At 45.7% G+C, this 20,982-nt stretch overlaps 1 protein-coding gene across 1 annotated transcript in view; it reads right to left on the reverse strand.

Moving 5' to 3' along the window:
• The window catches only part of LOC149455273 (MAL-like protein), a 61,053-nt gene extending 42,282 nt beyond the window's left edge, over positions 1-18,771 (reverse strand). The window contains exon 1 of the mRNA XM_089686504.1: positions 18,584-18,771. Coding sequence (XP_089542630.1) covers positions 18,584-18,691 — 108 coding nt within the window. The 5' untranslated portion in view covers positions 18,692-18,771. The remainder of the gene's footprint in view (positions 1-18,583) is intronic.
• Positions 18,772-20,982: the final 2,211 nt, after the last annotated feature.

Raw genomic sequence — 20,982 nt, forward strand, 5'->3', positions numbered from 1 at the left:
TGTTACTCAGGGACAGACAGAATTGTTACTGAGTGCCAGAGAATTCTTACTCAGGGACAGACAGAATTGTTACTGAGTGCCAGAGAATTGTTACTCTCACAGACACAAAATTGTTACTTGCACAGACACAGAATTGTTACTCGCACAGAGACAGAATTGTTACTCGCACAGAGACAGAATTGTTACTCAGGGCCACAGAATTCATACTCAGGGACAGACAGAATTGTTACTGAGTGCCAGAGAATTGTTACTCAGGGACAGACAGAATTGTTACTGAGTGCCAGAGAATTGTTACTCTCACAGACACAAAATTGTTACTTGCACAGACACAGAATTGTTACTTGCACAGACACACAATTGTTACTCAGGGCCACAGAATTCATACTCAGGGACAGACAGAATTGTTACTGAGTGCCAGAGAATTCTTACTCAGGGCCACAGAATTCATACTCAGGGACAGACAGAATTGTTACTCAGGGACAGACAGAATTGTTACTGAGTGCCAGAGAATTGTTACTCAGGGACAGACAGAATTGTTACTGAGTGCCAGAGAATTGTTACTCTCACAGACACAAAATTGTTACTTGCACAGACACAGAATTGTTACTTGCACAGACACACAATTGTTACTCAGGGCCACAGAATTCATACTCAGGGACAGACAGAATTGTTACTGAGTGCCAGAGAATTGTTACTCAGGGACAGACAGAATTGTTACTGAGTGCCAGAGAATTGTTACTCTCACAGACACAAAATTGTTACTTGCACAGACACAGAATTGTTACTCGCACAGAGACAGAATTGTTACTCAGGGCCACAGAATTCATACTCAGGGACAGACAGAATTGTTACTGAGTGCCAGAGAATTGTTACTCAGGGAAGACAGAATTGTTACTGAGTGCCAGAGAATTGTTACTCAGGGACAGACAGAATTGTTACTGAGTGCCAGAGAATTGTTACTCTCACAGACACAAAATTGTTACTTGCACAGACACAGAATTGTTACTCGCACAGAGACAGAATTGTTACTCAGGGCCACAGAATTCATACTCAGGGACAGACAGAATTGTTACTGAGTGCCAGAGAATTGTTACTCAGGGACAGACAGAATTGTTACTGAGTGCCAGAGAATTGTTACTCTCACAGACACAAAATTGTTACTTGCACAGACACAGAATTGTTACTTGCACAGACACACAATTGTTACTGAGTGCCAGAGAATTGTTACTCAGGGACAGACAGAATTGTTACTGAGTGCCAGAGAATTGTTACTCAGGGACAGACAGAATTGTTACTGAGTGCCAGAGAATTGTTACTCAGGGACAGACAGAATTGTTACTGAGTGCCAGAGAATTGTTACTCGCACAGACACAAAATTGTTACTTGCACAGACACAAAATTGTTACTTGCACAGACACAGAATTGTTACTCGCGCAGACACAGAATTGTTACTCAGGGCCACAGAATTCATACTCAGGGACAGACAGAATTGTTACTGAGTGCCAGAGAATTGTTACTCAGGGACAGACAGAATTGTTACTGAGTGCCAGAGAATTGTTACTCAGGGACAGACAGAATTGTTACTGAGTGCCAGAGAATTGTTACTCAGGGACAGACAGAATTGTTACTGAGTGCCAGAGAATTGTTACTCTCACAGACACAAAATTGTTACTTGCACAGACACAGAATTGTTACTCGCACAGACACAGAATTGTTACTCAGGGCCACAGAATTCATACTCAGGGACAGACAGAATTGTTACTGAGTGCCAGAGAATTGTTACTCAGGGACAGACAGAATTGTTACTGAGTGCCAGAGAATTGTTACTCAGGGACAGACAGAATTGTTACTGAGTGCCAGAGAATTGTTACTCGCACAGACACAAAATTGTTACTTGCACAGACACAAAATTGTTACTTGCACAGACACAGAATTGTTACTCGCGCAGACACAGAATTGTTACTCAGGGCCACAGAATTCATACTCAGGGACAGACAGAATTGTTACTGAGTGCCAGAGAATTGTTACTCAGGGACAGACAGAATTGTTACTGAGTGCCAGAGAATTGTTACTCAGGGACAGACAGAATTGTTACTGAGTGCCAGAGAATTGTTACTCAGGGACAGACAGAATTGTTACTGAGTGCCAGAGAATTGTTACTCGCACAGACACAAAATTGTTACTTGCACAGACACAGAATTGTTACTCGCACAGACACAGAATTGTTACTCGCACAGACACAGAATTGTTACTCAGGGCCACAGAATTCATACTCAGGGACAGACAGAATTGTTACTGAGTGCCAGAGAATTGTTACTCAGGGACACCTAATCGTTGAATTAAATAGTATGTCAGACAACATGCAGAGGAGTGGCAGAGGAGGCAATGTTTTAGGAGCGAGCAGACGTGGCAGCAGAGGAAGGGGTCGAGGCAGCAGTATTCGCAGCTAGAGGCCAGTGCTCCCGGTGTCATCCAGCGGTCGTGTCTCCACCGACAACCCTGCCGTCATTGATTGGTTGGCTCGGTCGTCTTCCTCTTCCCAGGTCACCTCTGACACCTACAGCCAACGGTCGGTGGGTACGTCAGACACAACCGTTAGTTGGCATGGCCCGGGACCAAGCCCACTGAAATCACGTGTCCTCTACCTGCCCCTGTCCTTTGCTGTTCCCTCACCAAGCGAAGTATCGCATGCTGTGGGCTCAGCCCCACTGTACAGTGAGGAAGAGCTAACAGAGGGCGGTCAGGAACGGGGGGAGACATCGGCCTTTTCAGCAGCCAAGCGAACAAGTACTGGCGAGGAGAGTGGCTCGGTAGCCGGTCTAGAGACAGGTCTGTCTCCTGACCCAGACGCAGCCGAGGGGGCTAGTAGTGAGGCGGAGACCCTACTTGATGATGAGGAGGTTGATCGCACTTGGCACTTGACTCACATAGCTGCTGCCAGGCCCCTAATCTGCCATAGGCCCCTATATACCGCCTCCTCATGCTGCTGCCAAGTCCAGAGTCTGTCATGGTCCCTGTACGGCCTCCCATTGCTGCTGTCTCCATCGCCACACTCTGCTGCCATGTGCCACTTTCAGGTCTCTTCACACTGCTGGTGTGTTAAATTTTTTGACATAGGGTGCAGGCAGATTACGGGCCTCACATAGCTGCTGCCAGGCCCCTAATCTGCCATAGGCCCCTATATACCGCCTCCTCATGCTGCTGCCAAGTCCAGAGTCTGTCATGGTCCCTGTACGGCCTCCCATTGCTGCTGTCTCCATCGCCACACTCTGCTGCCATGTGCCACTTTCAGGTCTCTTCACACTGCTGGTGTGTTAAATTTTTTGACATAGGGTGCAGGCAGATTACGGGCCTCACATAGCTGCTGCCAGGCCCCTAATCTGCCATGGGCCCCTATATACCGCCTCCTCATGCTGCTGCCAAGTCCAGAGTCTGTCATGGTCCCTGTACGGCCTCCCATTGCTGCTGTCTCCATCGCCACACTCTGCTGCCATGTGCCACTTTCAGGTCTCTTCACACTGCTGGTGTGTTAAATTTTTTGACATAGGGTGCAGGCAGATTACGGGCCTCACATAGCTGCTGCCAGGCCCCTAATCTGCCATGGGCCCCTATATACCGCCTCCTCATGCTGCTGCCAAGTCCAGAGTCTGTCATGGTCCCTGTACGGCCTCCCATTGCTGCTGTCTCCATCGCCACACTCTGCTGCCATGTGCCACTTTCAGGTCTCTTCACACTGCTGGTGTGTTAAATTTTTTGACATAGGGTGCAGGCAGATTACGGGCCTCACATAGCTGCTGCCAGGCCCCTAATCTGCCATGGGCCCCTATATACCGCCTCCTCATGCTGCTGCCAGGTCCAGAGTCTCTCATGGGTCCCTGTACGGCCTCCCATTGCTGCTTTCTCCATCGCCACACTCTGCCATGTGCCACTTTCAGGTCTCCTCACACACTGCTGGTGTGTTGAATTTTTTGACATAGGGTGCTGGCAGATTACGGGCCTCCCATAGCTGCTGCCAGGCCCCTAATCTGCCATGGGCCCCTATATACCGCCTCCTCATGCTGCTGCCAAGTCCAGAGTCTGTCATGGGTCCCTGTACGGCCTCCCATTGCTGCTGTCTCCATCGCCACACTCTGCCATGTGCCACTTTCAGGTCTCCTCACACACTGCTGGTGTGTAGAATTTTTTGACATAGGGTGCTGGCAGATTACGGGCCTCCCATAGCTGCTGCCAGGCCCCTAATCTGCCATGGGCCCCTATATACCGCCTCCTCATGCTGCTGCCAAGTCCAGAGTCTGTCATGGTCCCTGTACGGCCTCCCATTGCTGCTGTCTCCATCGCCACACTCTGCTGCCATGTGCCACTTTCAGGTCTCTTCACACTGCTGGTGTGTTAAATTTTTTGACATAGGGTGCAGGCAGATTACGGGCCTCACATAGCTGCTGCCAGGCCCCTAATCTGCCATGGGCCCCTATATACCGCCTCCTCATGCTGCTGCCAAGTCCATAGTCTGTCATGGTCCCTGTACGGCCTCCCATTGCTGCTGTCTCCATCGCCACACTCTGCTGCCATGTGCCACTTTCAGGTCTCTTCACACTGCTGGTGTGTTAAATTTTTTGACATAGGGTGCTGCAAGATAACGGGCCTCACATAGCTGCTGCCAGGCCCCTAATCAGCCATGGGCCCCTATACCGCCTCCTCCTGCTGCTGCCAGGTCCAGAGTCTCTCATGGGTCCCTGTACGGCCTCCCATTGCTGCTGTCTCCATCGCCACACTCTGCTGCCATGTGCCACTTTCAGGTCTCTTCACACTGCTGGTGTGTTAAATTTTTTGACATAGGGTGCAGGCAGATTACGGGCCTCACATAGCTGCTGCCAGGCCCCTAATCTGCCATGGGCCCCTATATACCACCTCCTCCTGCTGCTGCCAGGTCCAGAGTCTCTCATGGGTCCCTGTACGGCCTCCCATTGCTGCTGTCTCCATCGCCACACTCTGCTGCCATGTGCCACTTTCAGGTCTCTTCACACTGCTGGTGTGTTAAATTTTTTGACATAGGGTGCTGCAAGATAACGGGCCTCACATAGCTGCTGCCAGGCCCCTAATCAGCCATGGGCCCCTATACCGCCTCCTCCTGCTGCTGCCAGGTCCAGAGTCTCTCATGGGTCCCTGTACGGCCTCCCATTGCTGCTGTCTCCATCGCCACACTCTGCTGCCATGTGCCACTTTCAGGTCTCTTCACACTGCTGGTGTGTTAAATTTTTTGACATAGGGTGCAGGCAGATTACGGGCCTCACATAGCTGCTGCCAGGCCCCTAATCTGCCATAGGCCCCTATATACCGCCTCCTCATGCTGCTGCCAAGTCCAGAGTCTGTCATGGTCCCTGTACGGCCTCCCATTGCTGCTGTCTCCATCGCCACACTCTGCTGCCATGTGCCACTTTCAGGTCTCTTCACACTGCTGGTGTGTTAAATTTTTTGACATAGGGTGCAGGCAGATTACGGGCCTCACATAGCTGCTGCCAGGCCCCTAATCTGCCATGGGCCCCTATATACCGCCTCCTCATGCTGCTGCCAAGTCCAGAGTCTGTCATGGTCCCTGTACGGCCTCCCATTGCTGCTGTCTCCATCGCCACACTCTGCTGCCATGTGCCACTTTCAGGTCTCTTCACACTGCTGGTGTGTTAAATTTTTTGACATAGGGTGCAGGCAGATTACGGGCCTCACATAGCTGCTGCCAGGCCCCTAATCTGCCATAGGCCCCTATATACCGCCTCCTCATGCTGCTGCCAAGTCCAGAGTCTGTCATGGTCCCTGTACGGCCTCCCATTGCTGCTGTCTCCATCGCCACACTCTGCTGCCATGTGCCACTTTCAGGTCTCTTCACACTGCTGGTGTGTTAAATTTTTTGACATAGGGTGCAGGCAGATTACGGGCCTCACATAGCTGCTGCCAGGCCCCTAATCTGCCATGGGCCCCTATATACCACCTCCTCCTGCTGCTGCCAGGTCCAGAGTCTCTCATGGGTCCCTGTACGGCCTCCCATTGCTGCTGTCTCCATCGCCACACTCTGCTGCCATGTGCCACTTTCAGGTCTCTTCACACTGCTGGTGTGTTAAATTTTTTGACATAGGGTGCTGCAAGATAACGGGCCTCACATAGCTGCTGCCAGGCCCCTAATCAGCCATGGGCCCCTATACCGCCTCCTCCTGCTGCTGCCAGGTCCAGAGTCTCTCATGGGTCCCTGTACGGCCTCCCATTGCTGCTGTCTCCATCGCCACACTCTGCTGCCATGTGCCACTTTCAGGTCTCTTCACACTGCTGGTGTGTTAAATTTTTTGACATAGGGTGCTGCAAGATAACGGGCCTCACATAGCTGCTGCCAGGCCCCTAATCAGCCATGGGCCCCTATACCGCCTCCTCCTGCTGCTGCCAGGTCCAGAGTCTCTCATGCCATGTGCCACTTTCAGGTCTCTTCACACTGCTGGTGTGTTTAATTTTTTGACATAGGGTGCAGGCAGATTACGGGCCTCACATAGCTGCTGCCAGGCCCCTAATCTGCCATGGGCCCCTATATACCGCCTCCTCATGCTGCTGCCAGGTCCAGAGTCTCTCATGGGTCCCTGTACGGCCTCCCATTGCTGCTTTCTCCATCGCCACACTCTGCCATGTGCCACTTTCAGGTCTCCTCACACACTGCTGGTGTGTTGAATTTTTTGACATAGGGTGCTGGCAGATTACGGGCCTCCCATAGCTGCTGCCAGGCCCCTAATCTGCCATGGGCCCCTATATACCGCCTCCTCATGCTGCTGCCAAGTCCAGAGTCTGTCATGGGTCCCTGTACGGCCTCCCATTGCTGCTGTCTCCATCGCCACACTCTGCCATGTGCCACTTTCAGGTCTCCTCACACACTGCTGGTGTGTAGAATTTTTTGACATAGGGTGCTGGCAGATTACGGGCCTCCCATAGCTGCTGCCAGGCCCCTAATCTGCCATGGGCCCCTATATACCGCCTCCTCATGCTGCTGCCAAGTCCAGAGTCTGTCATGGGTCCCTGTACGGCCTCCCATTGCTGCTGTCTCCATCGCCACACTCTGCCATGTGCCACTTTCAGGTCTCCTCACACTGCTGGTGTGTTGAATTTTTTGACATAGGGTGCTGGCAGATTACGGGCCTCCTATAGCTGCTGCCAGGCCCCTAATCTGCCATGGGCCCCTATATACCGCCTCCTCATGCTGCTGCCAAGTTCAGAGTCTGTCATGGGTCCCTGTACGGCCTCCCATTGCTGCTGTCTCCATCGCCACACTCTGCCATGTGCCACTTTCAGGTCTCCTCACACTGCTGGTGTGTTGAATTTTTTGACATAGGGTGCTGGCAGATTACGGGCCTCCTATAGCTGCTGCCAGGCCCCTAATCTGCCATAAGCCCCTATATACCGCCTCCTCATGCTGCTGCCAAGTCCAGAGTCTGTCATGGGTCCCTGTACGGCCTCCCATTGCTGCTGTCTCCATCGCCACACTCTGCCATGTGCCACTTTCAGGTCTCCTCACACACTGCTGGTGTGTTGAATTTTTTGACATAGGGTGCTGGCAGATTACGGGCCTCCTATAGCTGCTGCCAGGCCCCTAATCTGCCGTAGGCCCCTATATACCGCCTCCTCATGCTGCTGCCAGGTCCAGAGTCTCTCATGGGTCCCTGTACGGCCTCCCATTGCTGCTGTCTCCATCGCCACACTCTGCCATGTGCCACTTTCAGGTCTCCTCACACTGCTGGTGTGTTCCATTTTTTGTCATAGGGTGCTGGCAGATTATGGGCCTCCCATAACTGCTGCCAGGCCCCTAATCTGCCATGGGCCCCTATACCGACTCCTCATGCTGTGACGTTGCAACAAGGTGGAATTCAACCCTACATATGTTAGACCGCCTTTACGAACAGCAAAAGGCCATCACAGATTTCCTGATGTTAAAAGCAGATAAAGGTACTCCCTGTGTAACTTAGATGTCAGCCATTGGCAGCTCATGCGTGACACCTGCGCTTGCTCAGGCCCTTTGAGGAGGCCACGCTATTCGTGAGTCGGCAGGACTATGGGATGAACGACGTCATTCCTCTGTTGCACGTCCTGGAACAAATGCTGTTAACAATGGCTGGTCAGGGTGCGGTAGACGTGGCGCACAGATCTCAACGCCACATGGCCCCTGTGGGGGCAGGACTGGAAGAAGAGGAGGAGGTAGAGGAGGACATTGGTGCTCAGGAATTATTGAGTGAAATGGGTGGTTTTTCCACTCAGCGGACAGGAGTGGAGGAGCAGGAGCATCTGGTAGAGGAGGAGGAAGAGGAGACAGAGGACCTAGACGCACCGTGGCAGTATGCTGTGGAGATGGAGGCAGGGAGTCCCTCGCATTCCTTGGCACAAATGGCCCATAGCATGCTCGGTTGCTTGCGTAGCGACAGCCGAATAATAACCATCAGACAGAGGGATGACTTTTGGCTGTCCACCTTGTTGGACCCTCGCTACCGTTCAAAAATGGTGGCCTTTTTCACACCTGCTGAGAGGGAGGCCAAAATAACGTACTATAAAAAACACCTATGTAGTCAGCTGGTCTCTGCCTGTCTGCGCCAACGTCCATCCTCAGACACTGTGGGCCCTGTGCGCTCGTGTTCCGCTGCCATGGCAGCAGGGGAGGGGTGGGGTGGTAGGAGCAGTGGCAGCTCCACCAGCAGCGGCTGCCTCAGTCTGCAGTCGATGATGAGTAGCTTTCTTCACCAGCGCAGTGAGGAAACTACTAACCAGCCGCAGCAGCAGCAGCAGCATCAGGTGGACCTGGAGCAGGACCTCAAACAACAGGCTTAGGCCTACTTGGACAGCACCCTGCCAACCGAGGTAGACAATCCCCTTGACTACTGGGCAACGAAACTTGACCTTTGGCCCCAACTAGCTGAATTTGCCCTTGAAAGGCTGTCATGCCCGGCCAGTAGCGTGGCATCGGAGCGCGTGTTTAGTGCGGCAGGAGGTATTGCAACTCCGCGGAGGACACGACTGTCCACCCAAAGTGTGGAGAGACTCACGTTTGTGAAAATGAATCAGGCGTGGATTAGTCTGGATTTCAAACCACCAGTTCCTGACACAACTGACTAAATCCGCCATGAATCATGCCCCAAACATGTGCCACTTTCAGGTCTCCTCACACTGCTGGTGTGTTCCATTTTTTGTCATAGGGTGCTGGCAGATTACGGGCCTCCCATAGCTGCTGCCAGGCCCCTAATCTGCCATGGGCCCCTATACCGCCTCCTCATGCTGCTGCCAAGTCCAGAGTCTCTCATGGGTCCCTGTACGGCCTCCCATTGCTGCTGCCTCCATCGCCACACTCTGCCATGTGCCACTTTCAGGTCTCCTCACACTGCTGGTGTGTTCCATTTTTTGTCATAGGGTGCTGGCAGATTACGGGCCTCCCATAGCTGCTGCCAGGCCCCTAATCTGCCATGGGCCCCTATACCGCCTCCTCATGCTGCTGCCAGGTCCAGAGTCTCTCATGGGTCCCTGTACGGCCTCCCATTGCTGCTGTCTCCATCGCCACACTCTGCCATGTGCCACTTTCAGGTCTCCTCACACTGCTGGTGGGTTCCATTTTTTGTCATAGGGTGCTGGCAGATTACGGGCCTCCCATAGCTGCTGCCAGGCCCGTAATCTGCCATGGGCCCCCGTACCGACTCCTCATGCTGCTGCCAGGCCCGTAATCTGTCATGGGCCACTGTTGTCGCTTGTTGGCATATTCCGCTCGTTCAGATGCTCCTTCTCCTGCTACTCCTCTTCACGGATTCCGTCAGCAGTCTTTCTTGGAATCCGTTTCCAAGAGACAACAGTTTGCGAGCACGCACCCGACGGTGCAGAAGCTGAACGTCCTCCTGTCCAAGTTGCTGCTGCCAGGCTCGTAATCTGTCATGCGCCCCTGTACCGCCTCCTCATGCTGCTGCCAGGTCCAGAGTGTGTCATGGGCCCCCGTACCGACTCCTCATGCTGCTGCCAGGCCCGTAATCTGTCATGGGCCCCTGTACCGCCTCCCCATGCTGCTGCCAGGTCCAGAGTGTGTCATGGGTCCCTGTACGGCCTCCCATTGCTGCTGCCAGGCCCGTAATCTGCCATGGGCCCCTGTACCGACTCCTCATGCTGCTGCCAGGCCCGTAATCTGTCATGGGCCCCTGTACCGCCTCCTCATGCTGCTGCCAGGTCCAGAGTGTGTCATGGGTCCCTGTACGGCCTCCCATTGCTGCTGTCTCTATCGCCACACTCTGCCATGTGCCACTTTCAGGTCTCCTCACACTGCTGGTGGTTTCCATTTTTGTCATAGGGTGCTGTATGGCCTCCCATTGCTGCTGCCTCCACCGCCACACTGTGGCTCCACACTCTGGTTTTGGCCCCGTGACTGCCCAAATGAGTGAAGTGTGCGGTGATTCTAAGATCGACGGCACTCATCTGCATGTCATACTGACTGACAGTATTATTTCTCTTCCCCAGCAGACTCCAAGGGCATTTAAATTAAAGGTACAGTGTTCTGCACTAATATTAAGTCTCTCTGAAGCCTAGAAACACCCTTTTTTAAGTTAAATTCACAGCGAATTTATTCGACTCGAATCGAATATTGTCCACGAATTCGCCGAATCAGTCGAATCGAATTTTTCATTTCTTCGCTCATCTCTAATTGTGATGACCACTCTAGAATCTCAATTTTGTTCTGCTCCAGCCACTGAAAGTTGGCTTGATGTTATGATTTGAATCACTGTCATGTTGGAATGTCCAAATGTACCAGATGTACAGCTCCTGAGCTGATGAATACAAATTTTTCCTCCATTTTCTGATAATATGCTGTGATCATCTTGACATTTATTTTTAGTATATTTGCTGTGCTGCTGTTGCTCATTAACCCCCCCTTCCAGAAAAGCAGAGATCCACCTCCATGCTTCACATTAGGTATGGCATTCTGTTCTTCGTAGGTCTTGTTGACTCCTTTTTAAACATAGCATTTATGGTTGTGATTGTAAAGTTCAGTTTTTGTCTCATTGCTCCAAATGATTTTGTTCCAGAAATTTTGAGGATTCTCTAGGTGCTGTTTGGCACATTCTAAATGGGCTGTTTTATGCAGTTGGTGCATCAAAAATTGCTAACATTTTAAAAATTCTGCCAAAGGTATGTAAATTCGTAAGCACAACTGTAATATGTCAGGATTTCCCACTGGGAAGATCATTTCTATCCCAATCAGTTTGCTTGTAAAGCTAGCCAAAGAACAGACAATAACATAGATTAAACAGAACATTTTTGTCCATTACAAATAGGATTAGGAATAAATTCAATCTGACAACTTTAGCTTTATGTGCACAGTTACTCTATAGGATATTTGAAGAATGTTTATGCACAACAACGCAAGAAAAAGTCCATCACAAAAAAAAAGTATTTGATAATATTCCATGATTAATCTTACAATGTAAATACCTATGCTGGGGAAGTTATATACATTGCAAGGATTGCAAATTTCATTGTAAAATTTTACTATACTTGCTGTTCTATAGAAACTAACACAAGGATCCCAATCAGTTTCTGCTTCCTGAGTGATAAGTGGGAGGGTCTTTTTGCTCTGATTATTGGTTGCAGTATTTAAAAACTGTTGAGAAATTCTGTGAGCCAATGATATAAGCAAGTAATGGAGACATTCTGGGGTGTACGCTATAGGCTGTGTTCAGGCAGCAACTGCCTATTGCAACCTTTCTCAACATTTTCAACACAGATGAACCCTTGAAATAACTTTCCAGTCTCAGGGAACCCATGCTAAAAAGTACTACTATATCTACAACTCATGATACATTAATGTATAATGAGGGAAGAATGCTCCTTACACTTGAGAAATCCTGGCCTATTGTCTTCTATTGGTTCTCAGCAATACATTGCAGTGGATGTTTTCAATAACAAGATAACCTATAAATTACAATAGGCTACTACACCAAGCTTTGGCAACGTAATCCAAATTATAGATGAGTGTTAGTTGAAGTTCAGTTTTAACACGTTTGTCAAGTCCATCTTAGTCTGCTATTCTAACATTACCTTCTCCCCAGACTGGCAATGCTGCTGTCCAATGTATCCATTGTAGCTATGATGAAGTGGAGACACCTTAAAGGTGGCTATATATGGACTGAAAAGCTGAACTGGACAAATTTCAATCCATGTGTGGGCAGGCTGGTTGTATAGAAGTCAATCTCCCGATCGACTTGGGTAAAACCAGCCTGTAGGGTTTTTCATGAACAATCAGTGCCACTGACTATAGCCAGCAACACTGATCAATGTGTTCTGAGAGCGGGGAAGGCTCCCCACCGTCAGAGCACAATAGCACAGCGGGAGTGATTCCTCCATCCACATCAAATGTGTGGATGGGGGAAACAGATCTCTTTTTTTTCATTCAACCCACTGCTTGAACAAAACATGATTAATGCATGGCCAGCTTAAGACAGGAAACGTGTTACTGGCTGAATCACCAGGGTAAGATAAAAGAAAAAAAAAACAAATCCACATCTAGGGATTGGTAACCTACATTATATAAAAATGTTGTTTTTAGATTTAATGCTACTTCTCTTGCATTTTAGATAAACAGATGCAAACATTGCACCCAGATTTATCTCTCTGGTTCAACAAAGTAAATGATATTATACGCATGGAGGGCCTTACAGCCACACTCTATGGTAGGTAAGAAAACTTTGGAACTACATGGGCATCACAGATACATGGCACTTCCACTGCTTAATGTATAAACACCATATTAGGAATCTGAAGCCGCCTTCTGGCCCTAATCATTTGAGACCTCTCTGGATACCATCATCCCCTCCCTCCCCATCCATTTTTTACTTCTTCTTTCTCCCTCTATCCTCTCCATTCATCTCCCTATCCTTCTCTTCCCTTCTCCTTCCTTCCTTCCTTCCTTCCTTCCTTCCTCTTCCCACTTCTCTCCCCCTTTCACCCACTTCTCTCTTCCTACCCTTCCCATATCCTCCCTTTTCTCAATACATCAGCACATTTTACCCTCTGACACTTTTGCTGGACAGCTTGGTCTGATAACGGAAGCTGAAAAATAACAGACTTACTGGCTTTATCAACAGATGATAATAAAAGATCAAAAGCCCGAAAAAATAGAAAATAATACAACCACAACATCTATGAATTGGTAGTCTCCAATATATACATTTTTTTGTTTTTGGGTTTAGAACCACTTTGAGGCCCTGTTCACACTACACACAGGCTGCGGGCTGGCTGCGGGTGCAGAAATCACACCTGTTCCCATACCTGCAAATACCTGCAGCTGTATTGCTTTTCTCTTGCGAGACGTGGGGGGTGCCCTTCATTCTGAACGGCGCCCCCATGCATGTCATCCTACAGTGTGATCGCAAGTTCGGGAACCGCACAGAAACCTCATGGTCTTTTTCCCCACTGATGCATTTTGGAAAAGGTGTATGTACCATTTCCTTACGTGAAATGCAGGCACAGTGCCCACACAAATACGAGCCACACGGCCCGCACTAGTGTGAACCGGGCCTAAAACAATTAGTAGATCTCACTATGTAAAAGTAGTATATGCAACAATTAATTGTCAGGTAGATCTTAGTGAACAGATCTCCTCGAAGGAGAAATGAGTCTGTAAAGTGAACTGTGCATTAAATAACGACTTGCAGAATCATTATGTAATTCATGTACTACTAACAAACCACAGTCTTCCGATTCTGGTTTGTGGGTATTATTGAATCCATGTTATGGTCTTTGATGTGGCAATGAGTTGGTCATAAATGCAATATACTGTAGGTACCTTTTTGCGTCATATCACCTTGTATGTGCAAAACCAGTTAATGCTCACCATCAACTTTTTAAAGTTGAAGTCACTTGGACTAAAAGCACCTCTCAGGCTACATTCACACTGAGCTGAGTGTTTTTTCAAACTTTTTTTCAGGCTTTTTGAGCATTTCTTTTTATAGCAGATTTGCAAATATTATAGGCGATTTTCATTTAGGCGTTTTTGCTGTGGCCAATAGAGATAGAAATAACTGCTGTTTGAGCTCAAAACGTCTGAAAAAATGCTCATTCCCACTGTTCAGGCATTTTCCAGTCAAGTCTATGGAGACAAAATACTCAGATCTGCCTGAAAAGTAGTGCAAATACTGAGAATGAGAAACAGCTGTTTTGATACAGGTGACAGACCGATCAAGTGTGAACAGGGCCTATTGGAAATAATAGGATTTTACTTGTTGAGCGTTTCTGAGTGTTGAGCTTCAAGCCGAAAAATGCTAAAGTGTGAATGGGGTCTCATACCAAAGATCTCAAACTTAGGCACACTACAAATATAAAGCATACTACAGTTTTGATGTCTTGCCCCAATTCAGTTATGAAGAATGCCTTTCATCATGCTAGACACACTTATTGAACAAGAAAGTAAAAAAAGCAGGGAACACTTGAGGTTACTTTGCAAATCACTGCAGCTAAATACACAATATGAAAATGACAAACTCTGTTATTGCTGCCTGACTTAACATGTAAGTGAGCCTTGTCTATTTATCTAATGAGATACTTAAGATGGAATGAGAAAAGTCACATACACTATACACACCCAATGCCAAAATACAATAAAAGGCTTAAGTGAGTAAATACTGAAACTAGCAACACATAACAATTGTGAATGAGTTTTTTACTGGTTGAACCTACCCTGGGTAAGGTCACATAGGAATTTACGGGCTAGAGATTTCTGACTATAAACTAAGGTTTAGCATTACTTTCGGTTGTCCTGTTTCCCATATTAGCCATGCCATTTGATGTGGAGCCTTGTTTAATATGCCAGTGTCCAAGAACTCTTTATACAGACAGCCACTAGATGCAGGGGCTTCCAACAGTAAGCATAGAAGAAACTTTAAAAATCAGAAAATCCAACCACAGAAAGTTTTCTCATCCAAAATACCCATTTACATGAATGTCGTTATATAGCATGTATGTATGTATATGTTCAAAAAAATAAGAACTGGAATAAAGATTGTTACTGTTTCTGCACTGATAGTGAAGAATAATATAGTCAAAATAGTTTTGCTGCTCAGTTTGCTGTCAAGTTGTTCCTCCATGTAAAGAGTTCAATACTGGTTTTAATATAAATCTGGGAAGTCACAGTTTTTTCTAAGTCCATCTAAGTTTTATCCTGTTTTGAGCCCTAAAGAAGTGAAAGTATCGTTGGCACTGAAACACGTTGGCTGTTTTTATAGGACTTATTTACCTACAATTAATGTTATCCAGAACCATTTCACCCAGTTTTGGTGTGGTGTTCCTTTCTGTATTTCAGTGGTTTGAACTATTGATGGGTGCCCGCTGAGGGAAGCCTTGCTGTATGGGTGCCTCGCCAAAGCTATTGAGCTTGTTTAAAAATGTCTTCACATGCACATTTGAACATTTCCAGTGCCTTCTGAGTATGTTTTGTTGGAACAACATAGTCTGTACATGATAGATATCCAGCACCTCCATTGTCACATAAACCTGACACATTTTCAGGTATCTAATGCCTTGTACACACGATAAGAATGTCGGACGAATGATCATCCTTTTTTTTTTTAATACTAGTCTCCATATCGAAAATGAAAATGGTACTAAACTTATGAAAATTCTCGTTCGAAAGAAAAGAATTTTGAAAGTAATGTAATGTATTGTATTTTCAGACGACTACTGTACTGATTAAATGAAAATCGTACGATCTGATATCGTATGAGAAAAATTTTCACACTTATCCCTTCGCATGAATTGTCGTGATTGGCTGTCAAAAGCTGTGTACTACTGATCAGATTATTGTTCAGATTATCATTCTCACTTGGTTAAGTAAAGATTCTCTTGCAGGGTGAACAGCCTATTTGCCTTTGGTAAATCAGCCCAAGTTTCTAAGATATCTAAAAGATCTCAGTTTCCCCAGACCTGTAGACAAGGGGATTTTACTGAAGGAATTGAGACTGTTCAGGCTGCACATCACTCAATAATGTACAACCTTATAAACTTAGAGCCTCTACTCTTTCACATTCTAAAATGATTCCCAGGACTACCAAGCACTCCCTCTAGTCATAAAGAGGACTGTTTAGAAAAAAATGGACAAGGGCTCCAGTATCTATTGGATGTGATCCATATTGGATGTTTTACAATATTTATATTGTCCTGATGAAGAAGACTTGCTGTGGGGAATGAAATAGAGACTGAAGGCTGCAGCTTTCAGCTTCTATTTCATTCCCCACAGCAGGTATTCTTCATTAGGACCGTATAAATATTGTAAAACCCAAAAGCTTGTTAATAACTGAGCTGTGTATATCATTCCTGTGTCCGTCCCTGAAGAAGTACATTTTTATAATGCATATATGTGCTCAGGCAAGCCATTATTCACAATGAAAACCTTCCCAAGAATAAAGCATCAAACAGAATTATCCAAATTAATCCTTCCGTGTATGAAATGTGTGTGTAAGGAGCTCTATCTCCACTATAAACCACAACAAAAGAACTGCAGAGGTTGTACGCTCTGACTCAAAGATACACTCTGCAGCTAGGATTTAAGAAAGCCTGTTGTCAAAGACATAGAGACCATTGCTGACCTTATTGTGAGACTGCTAGTATTCTTGCTATCTCTGACCTGGAACAAGTATGCAACCAGCGAAGTCAGGATTTGCATATCTGTTCTAGATCAGTGACTCAGAAAATGTTGAAGCCAATGCATCCCCCATGACAGCCAGGCCTTTATCAGAAAGAAAAGTATCAGTGGTAGTCTTATTTCTCTGCTCTTGGATTTACTCCTAAACAATCATTAATAGATTTAAAAATCCCCTTTGATGTCACTGATTCCATTTTCAGTGAAATATGGGCTATTAATGTTAAAAGAGTAAAAAACTGATTGCTCCTGGAGTGTGACTTATATAAGATGTCATACTGTAAAAATAATATATATACTGTTCCTGATATTAAAATTAAAGCAACTGGATGGAATTAGGTCTAGTCCTGCACACTGATATGACTGTGATGGTGACTCTAAATGTATTTTCGACTGATAGATAGCCAACTTTGAAAAATGTATAGAATTGTGAAATGATCCAAGTCCATGGACCTGAGCTTACATGATACACAGATAGTGTGAGTTTGGGGGAATGCATCTGCACGGATGTCGCATTGTCATGCAGCCACTGCATCCCAATAGACAGGAATGAGACTGCCTGCATGCAGATGCATGGAACACCTATGCATCCCATGCGGACAAGGATGGCCCTTTGCATGGGTGTACGCATAGATACGCCCCTGTGAATGAGGCCATAGATGTTGTTTTTTATGTCCATTGCTATCATTATTTTTCATACATAATTCTTTTAGAAATAATGGAAACTATTTTCTAGGTCCTAAATTGCACTGTAATAGCATTCGTAGAGAAAGCTTATATGAATACAAGTGTACCTCGGTTTACAAACGCCTCAGTTAATGTAATTTTCGGTTTACAAATGAAAATCCATTGAAAATAATGGCTCTGTTTACAAATTTTTTTCGCAATATGAACGGATTAATTGGTTTTCAATGCGTTTACTAATTTTTTTTAATCATGTCCCTGTACAGTACTATGCCTTTAAAGTGCACTTTATAAAGAGTTTTGAACAGATAAGACTTTTTTTTACTTTTTTCTGACCTCCAGAACGGATTAATTGGTTTTCAATGCATTTACAATTTTTTTTTTAATCATGTCCCTTTATGCCTTTTAAGTGCACTGTATAAAGGATTTTGAACAGATAAAACTTTTTTTGACTTTTTTCTGACCTCCGCAACAGAGTAATTGGTTTTCAGTGCATTTACGAATTAATTTTTAAGCATGTCCCTGTACAGTATTTATGCCTTTAAAATTCACTTTATAAAGAGTTTTGAACAGATAAAAGACTTTTTTTTTACTGTTTTCTGACCCCCAGAACGGATTAATTGGTTCTCAATGCATTCCTATGGGAAACCGCGTTTCGGTTTATGAATTTTTCACAATACAAAAAGTCCCACAGAACTAATTAAATTCGTAAACCGAGGTACGCCTGTATTCCTAATAAAAGAATGAGATTATCTAAGGTGAGAGGAGATAAAAGAATAAATATTCTCTGTCTTTCCAAGTTAGTCTTCCTCCTCTGTTTCCAACTCACTTTTGGGTCTCATAAACTTTAATGACTATCAGGCAAAAAACAGTAATGTTCCTCTAAACAGCATGCGTGTGGGTTATTCCTATATTAAAATTTTACACACTATTAAAGCATAAATGTGCAATCACAGCCCTACAAAATGTATAAGAATAATGAATGAATGTTTGTACTTAATTTCTTTTTCTGAAACTAATACAAATCTATTGACTTTTAAAAGTGAGAATATCCTCTGTACATAGTATGCATACAATCTGTACAAGCTGCACACTTAGAACATTTGACAGCTGCAAATGTCAGTATAAGCAGCCAGCTAATCTGTTAGGACATGTATGGGATTCCTTAGTCCATAATTCATGTGTGCTAATAATCTAACACATAAAAGGTGATTAACTTACCAGTTCTAAAGGAATGAATGCATAAGGAAATGTTCTAAAAACTCCAAATCCATAGGGAATGTCCGGTACTTCGTAGTTGCCTGGCACCTGTATTCCTGTGGATGCCATTTTTCCCTCTGACAGCTATGTGTTCTGTACAGAGATGTCAACTGCTTCCTCACACCTGGATATGTGGACACCAAGCATAGCAATATGTAAGTTTAAAATATGATTGTACAGAGAGACACACCCACATGGACGTACTAGTCTGGAAACCTGTTTCATTCCTGGCAGGCCCAGATGATAAAAAGGGCAAGGTGATCTGTGGTTATTCTGTCAGTTTAATGATGATTGTGAAAGCCTAATAGAATGATGCATTTCCCAACAGCACATGTAATGGGTCTCCAATGTGAAAATATTTAAAGCTGAACTTCGGCCAAAAACAAATTTCAGTTATTGGTACTGTAAAAATAAATGAACACTAATTAAGTGTATGCAATTGCGGCCATTGCTATGTTACGTATCGCAATTCATTAAGATTTTTCCTTTTAGCCAATAGTTACTATACTCTGTACCCAGGGATAACTACGCATTTTGATGAATATGAGGTCAGGTATGCCTTCGTTTATGCATGTCCACACCTATCAGAGTATACATATGTCTTTATTCACAGTCCTATAGAGCAGTGTTTTTCAACCTTTTCCAGTCAAGGCATCCTTTAAAATTATGGACAGTCCTGAGGCACCCTTTACAATGATGGACAGTCCTGAGGCACCCTTTAAAATGATGAAAAGTCTTGAGGCACCCTTTACAATGATGGACAGTCTTCAGGCACCCTTTAAAATGATGGACAGTCTTGAGGCACCCCATACTAAAATGGGGTGCCTCAAGACTGTCCATAATTTTAAAAGGGCACCCCATTCTATTATTTGAAAAACTATTCTGATAGTTTTATATAACGCAGCAACATCCACACATGTAGGACACCCAACATTAGAAGTGATTTATTCTTCCAAAGCAAATAGACTTTTGCACACTAGCACTGACTAGTATTCCAATGTTTCTCTTCTCCCTCAGTTTTTCTCCATCACTGAGCTAATATGACCCCAGCACTGATGGAGAGGGGCAGGGGAGGGTCAGACTAGGATGGTGTGCAGGCAACTGACATGCTCCTTATCGACTGATGATGTTATTGGTTGTCAGGATGCCGGCGGCTAGAAGGTCGTAATGGTGCACAATGAAAACCTGTGGCTTTGTGTAACTAAAAGGCAGGCTTGTTCCACTCACAGGCTTGTATACAAGTTTTGCGCAATTTTTAGAAATTTTGCCAGGGCATTCCTGAAGAAACCTCAAGGCACCCCAGGGTGCCTGGGCACCCTGGTTGAGAAAGGCTGCTATAGAGTAGTGTTGCAGTATTCCACATACAGGGGTTTATTTACTAAAGCTGGAGAGTGCAAAATCAGGCTCATTTGTACATAGAAACCAATCAGATTCCAGGTTTTATTGCCAAAGCTTAACTGAACAAGCTGAGGTTAGAAGCTGATTGGTTTCTATGCAGAAGTGAGCCTGATTTTGCACTCTCCAGTTTTAGTAAATAAACCTCACATTGTTTCTACTTATAGATGTGCCAGGAACTATCTCATCCTCAGATTGCTCCATATAATTTTCCTAAACAGGCTACAGTTGGATGTTGGAAGAGGCAAATGCCCCTATAGATGGTGAGAAACCCTTGTCTTGTATTGAAGGGGTGTGAGGGATAACCACTGTTTGAGACAACCCTTAGTTGACTACAAGCGTGGGCTAGATCTAAACAAAGTCAGTGGCTACTGAAGGGCTTACATGACCTCCCTGAAGTCCAACACATCACTGCTCCAATTTCCAGCCTGATTTTATCCCTAAGCTGCCAACAAACTTTTCCTCGTCCACCAACTACAAAGCCCTATAGCAGTCTCCATTCACAAGTCCAGGCGATTCCCCAAATAAAGCGCAAAAAATTATTTCCAAAACCCAACATGTTTCACTGCCTATTTTGTGGCGTCATCAGAGGTAAAAAAAATAAAAGTGCTCAGTGCATGTGCTCAAATTAAAACAAAAATCAAAATGGTGCCCCCCACTAAGTGTAATTTATAGGTTCCTCTTCTCGTTCATTGGCTAGGACATATGTTTTAATCATTATGTCATCACACAATTGCGTCATGATGCATATTCTCTTCTGATGTAATTATGTCACATGCGTGATGTCATCACACTCTACAGCATGCCGCCATTGCGTTTCTGCGTGAGTTACATTAATATACTCCATAGGAAACCTATATAATGCCCAGGCACCGTAGAGCATGATGACGTCACGCACGTGACATAATGACATCAGTTGTAAATAAAATGTTGTTTGTTTTATAATTTTCTGTTTCGGAGACACA

The sequence above is a fragment of the Staurois parvus genome, unplaced genomic scaffold, assembly GCF_062004578.1.
Source record: "Staurois parvus isolate SC_StPar_1 unplaced genomic scaffold, SC_StPar_1.0 ptg000401l, whole genome shotgun sequence".
Taxonomy (NCBI): domain Eukaryota; kingdom Metazoa; phylum Chordata; class Amphibia; order Anura; family Ranidae; genus Staurois; species Staurois parvus.